We start from the raw sequence: 5,430 nt of genomic DNA on the forward strand, positions 1-5,430 counted from the left end.
TAGCAAATAGCTTAGGGGTTTGTCCAGTCCACATTGGGTGTGGTTTTGTTTTCAAAAGTCCGGCACCTGGCACAAAAAGGTGGATCTTATGTTTCTTAGTTAGTCATGGGTGTGTTTTGGGCGTAACATCCTTTAAACCAATGAGAGTGACATCTGTCATTCCCTTTAACAGCAAGGAGTTGGACTTCAAACAGCGCATCAGTATTGTGATAGTCAGCGGCGCATTTGAAGGAATCTGCTGAGACCGTGTGGAACAGGTATTCCACTAAACCATGCTTTACTAAAACCTAGCAGAGTATAGCCTATAAACGCATCTGCACTCGTCTATTATTTAAACTCATTGGCAAAGTAAAACTATAACTTCTCTGTGGTGTCATAGTCAACGACAAAACAGTTAATTACGCTATTGACTGACAATAGGTTACCATTGACAAAATAGCCTGAAAAAGACAACACTTACCCCAATAGTGTTTAAATGACTGAATAAGAAACCTAAGGACATTTATCCTGCAGGAGTTGCTTACATCTTGTGACAGTGCGTCTTTAGATGTACTCCATATGTGCCTCTCGCCTATTCACTTTTAACTGTCATTAACAATTTGCAAATGATGGTTAATAACTACTCATTGTGAGACGTATTTCCTGATATCTTTATTATAATTATGTTCCATTGTAATCGTGTAATTTGTAATGTTTTGCATGGATGTGCGCTGGTGCACGTTCCTGTGGACGAGTAAAGCACGGTGTAGTTGTGCACCCGCCCATCACTGTTGATAATGCACTCTTAAATAACATATAAACAACTCGCCATGGATTTCTGACCAGGTATTTCTTGGTCAGTGGCGTAATGCGTTTAAGGTAGTGTACGATAGCGATTTTTAGATAATGCGCTAGACCCCTCTTTAGGTCGTTAATGGCTACACCCCTTGGTGCATTGCTCAATAAAAGAGACAGGCATGACGAAAAACTTGAGTGTACAATAGAAATATGTGTTGCATCATGATGATTATACGCTTTGCGCCGTGCTGTTGACTGTCATGATAGGGCCCATAGCCATTCTAACCTCTTGGCAGCCATTTTGGTGGGCATCATTTCTCAAGGTCAGATTTTACTAGATTTTTAGTATGTTATTTAGCATGTCTAACAGTACCAGAATCCATAAAAAAAACTTTTGTATCAATTTTTTTGATGTTGAACCCTATATTGACCCGCCTAAAGTTACTCAACTTGCACTGGATCATCTTCCTGAATCTCAATATTATCACAAGTGTGGGCAAATTTCTAAGTCAGCACCAGTCAGTTATGATGTCATCACATCACCAAAAGTATTGGTTTTACCAAGAATATTTTTCAATATTTTAAACTACAAAAATACATACCTATAAAGTATTTTGATACAAAATACGAAGCCGCTTTTTTCATCCCAGTCAAATACAAATTACGAATATACGATATATTTTGTATTTGAAATATGGAATACATGTAATAAATACTGCTCATCCCTGTAGGCATCACTTGTTCTGAGATACCATGTTTAGTTCAGGAGATATAATGAGTTATAGTGGAACATTTAATGGTTGCCATGGCGACCATTAGGGTTTTTTGATAATGGTTTTATATCTGAAAATGTTCAGGGCTCCAAACTGTAGGCTACAAGTTCACCAAGTTTCATGCCTTTATGAAAGAATTTGACCTAATTTTCACATATCCCCTGTGCTATGAAAGTTCAATAAAACTGCCAAAGGTGCAGCTTTTCGCCATTGACCTATGCACAAATAATTCCAATTTTGACAATGTTCCACCACTTGGATTTTCATGGACTTTTGGTAGGCTATGTGATATGGGAAGGTTTCATGAACTGAATACAACAAAAATAATTTCTGTTGCAATTAGTTTTGGGTTGGGTGATTTTTTCTCACAGATTGCCTGGACTACTGGTCACAGTCCAGATAAGAATGGTCGTGCTAAAGGTCACACCCGGGCCATAGATCGCTAGAGGAAGTCTTTCCATAACAGGTGTACTATGTTGCTTGGGAGGCCCTAGGTGTTGTGATTTTGGAAGCACATAGGCTCAATGAGAGTGAAGCTATTGCATTTTATCCCCCAAAAAAGTATATTATAAATAGTCAGTTTTTCCATAATCAGCAGGAGTAGTATGTTGCTAGGGAGGTTGTGATTTTGGAAGCATAGGCTCAATAACAGTGAAGCTATTTAAATGTATCTTCATTTTCGGTTTTGCACTTTGTAGCGGTCAGACGCTCGACTGAATGCTCAAAGGGATGCATTTTATTTATCCACAGAATATGTACACGGTGCTTTTGGATAAAAACCGGGTTAGCTTGTTGTACCGGTTAGATAAGGCAAAACGCGATTCTGCCAATTCCTGTCTGACAGCAACAAAGTGACGTATAGCCTACTAGACATTCTCGCAAATGGCCGTGCTGAGCTTCACTGCCCGAGGCGATCTGTTTGCATGGAAACATTGGATGCAGTGTGTCTCTTCCATAGACAGTAAAAGATAGGTCTCTTCATCAGTAGCGGCAGCCGGGATCATCAACAGAAGCATCGCCACGAGGGTATCACAGGACATACGAGGACGACCCGTTTTCTCGAGTAAGGTAGGTATCTGTAGCGTAACCCAAGATTAGTTGAGATAGTCAAATTGTATCTTTTTAGAACAAATAGCTGGATATAACCATTACGATCGATGTTGACCTAAATTAGCATAGCCTACTTTCATATTGTCATTGTATTCGTTTAAAAAGAAGAGGCTGTAAGTAGGCTACTCCTTAACCCTTAAAGGAGTACCGTCACAGGAATGTTGGGAAATGAACGTTCTAAAGAATATCTGGGTTCATTGAATTCAACATAGAATTTTAGAACCTTCAATTGTTGCGGAACTTAGAATGTTCAAAAACCTACACCTTTAAGGGTTAATAACAACGTTACAGTCTGCAGCATCCTGTTAAACAACTCTCAATAACTTCTCACATATAGAAACTAAAACAGCATTCGCATTATCTGTGTAGCCATGAAAGCCAGCTATCTATAGGGTCTCCTAGTGTTAACCAATGGCTGTTAAGGATAAACCATGAAATTGTGTTCGATTGTTTGCTGCTCGATGGGACACTGAAAGCCTATTTTAAAAGACTTGATATTTGGGGAAAAGCGGTAGGCTACACAAGGTGTTGGGAAACGCAAACCGATAACAGACCACTGCTAAAAGAGCAAAGTTTACATATCTAGTTCTGGGCATTCCATTCAAATTTGAAACAGTCGTCGCGACGAAACGACAGGTTTGGAAAAGTCAATCGATTCTCCCTTTTTCCAGGCAAGCCTTCGGTCACTGTGTGGAACTGTCTGCCTGAGAGGACGGCGTAAATAGGACAGATCCCCTGGCATCTATGGTATACTGCAGAGTGTACTACGCCACTACCAATCAACATGACAACAGAGTGGAGTTGGAATTAAACAGGCACGTTAAGTGACAAGGAAAGGTTGGTATATTGTGGATGCTGCTTGTCAAGTCACTGGTAGAGGATCAATGGTTGGTCGGGGATTATGGGGCTGCAAAAATCGTTTGGGCAAACGCAGTGGGAGGTTTGGAGTGGCGCCTGCTGTCTGTGGTGGCATCATGGGCACCTTCCTCCTGGTACTACTTTTCATTGACTCCATTGAACTGTGGGCAACGTCACTGGGGATGACCGGGCATGTTAAAGAACCTACCCAGGGCGGGCTTCTACCTCAGAGTATGCCACCCACACGGCCGGAGGAGTACCTGCTGATGCCCAGCCCCCTGGTATGCCAGCGTGCCAAGCCTTATCTCATCACCATGGTGACAACAGCCCCAGCCAATCAGAGGGCACGACAGGCCATCCGGGACACGTGGGGAGGGGAGGTGGAGGTCCGTGGTAAGCGGGTACTAACCCTCTTCATGGTTGGCATGCCCGCTGACCCCACCATGGGCAAACTGCTTGTAGTGGAAGCACGAGAGAATGGTGACCTGGTCCAGGGCCGCTTCCAGGACTCCTACGGCAATCTGACCCTGAAGACTCTGGCCATGCTTGGTTGGGTACGCCGATTTTGCTCTCAAGCACGCTTTGTGGCCAAGGTGGATGACGACGTACTCTTCAACCCATCGGCTCTTCTGCGCTACCTAGACCACAGCCATCCGCTTCAGAAGACATCAGACGGCCAGCCGGCAGACCTCTATCTCGGCCGCGTCCACATGCGCGTGAGGCCCAACCGGGATCCTTCCAGTAAGCATTTCATGCCTACCCAGGCCTACGCTGGCACGGTGTTCCCAGACTACTGTAGCGGGACGGCCTACGTGCTCTCACGTCCTGCCGTCCTCAAGCTCTGCCTGGCTGCTGCTGCCGCCCCCCTGCCACACCCTCTGCCCCCTGAGGATGTGTTTGTTGGCCTGAGTGCCCATGCAGCGGGCCTCGTACCCACACACTGTCCACTCTTCTCAGGGGGGCCAGCTGTGCCCTACGGCCGCTGCTGCTACCAGGCCATGGTGTCAGTGCACCACGTCATGCCGTCAGAGATGGTCCGCTTCTGGGCAGATGTCCACACTGCCGCCCCCTGCTCTTGGTTGGGCACGCGGGCCTCTCTTGGGGTCTGTAAGGTGCGAGCACTGCTAGGGACCCTGATAGGGTAACAGGCTGCTGTCTGAGTTGAAGGAGAGCCGACGTTATGGTGCCCAATAGAAAGACTGACGTATGCAATGTAAAACACATAAATAGGAGTACTCACTATACATAACATGCAATACTGCACAAGATAAGACAGAAGGCAAAAGCACAAACCAAGCAGTAGCATTGAAAATCACTGTTTATTATCACAATTCCTATTTATAGCTTAACATTCAGGATTTTAATGTATATTACTGCATTTTCATTATAGTTAGGGATGCACCGATTTGTGAAATTCAGGACTGATACCGATACAATTTGTCCGATAAACAATATATATTGGTATTTGTTTTATTTATTTGATTTGTAGTTAATTATACCCTTTACTGGCTGGAAACAAACATATTCAAAGTAAAGGTGCTTTAAGCGATGCCACGCGTTTTTTAGACTAAAACATTTTTTGTCACTTACAGCAAACATCACCTCACCATCCGCTAGCTGCCTATGTCCTGAATACACTGAAAAAAAACGCAATCTCTCTGGACAGCCCAAGCTCCAGAAACAGCAACAAAAACAACCTGGGCAAACCTAGCCCATAAAAAAAAAAAAAAAACTGTTCCAGCAAATCACAGATGAGATGAGCGTTTAGGAGAGTTTCAATTGCACGGGAGGGAGGGGGAGGAAGTAGCGAGCTAGCTCTGTTGAATGTCAACAGAAGTGACGTTACCCAGCATCGCTTAGAGTACCTTTAAAATATAACTGAACCTTTTTTAAGGCTTTCATTTATGGCACT

The 5,430-nt window shown here is 43.8% G+C and overlaps 1 protein-coding gene across 1 annotated transcript; it reads left to right on the forward strand.

The window, feature by feature from the left end:
• The first annotated feature begins 2,164 nt into the window (after positions 1-2,164).
• Positions 2,165-5,313, forward strand: b3galt4 (UDP-Gal:betaGlcNAc beta 1,3-galactosyltransferase, polypeptide 4). Its single transcript, XM_042085970.1, has 2 exons — positions 2,165-2,618; positions 3,332-5,313. Exon 2 carries the CDS (start codon positions 3,545-3,547, stop codon positions 4,661-4,663), a length of 1,119 nt encoding a protein of 372 aa, XP_041941904.1. The 5' UTR covers positions 2,165-2,618; positions 3,332-3,544; the 3' UTR covers positions 4,664-5,313.
• Positions 5,314-5,430: the final 117 nt, after the last annotated feature.

The sequence above is a fragment of the Alosa sapidissima genome, chromosome 3 (genome assembly GCF_018492685.1).
Source record: "Alosa sapidissima isolate fAloSap1 chromosome 3, fAloSap1.pri, whole genome shotgun sequence".
NCBI lineage: Eukaryota > Metazoa > Chordata > Actinopteri > Clupeiformes > Clupeidae > Alosa > Alosa sapidissima.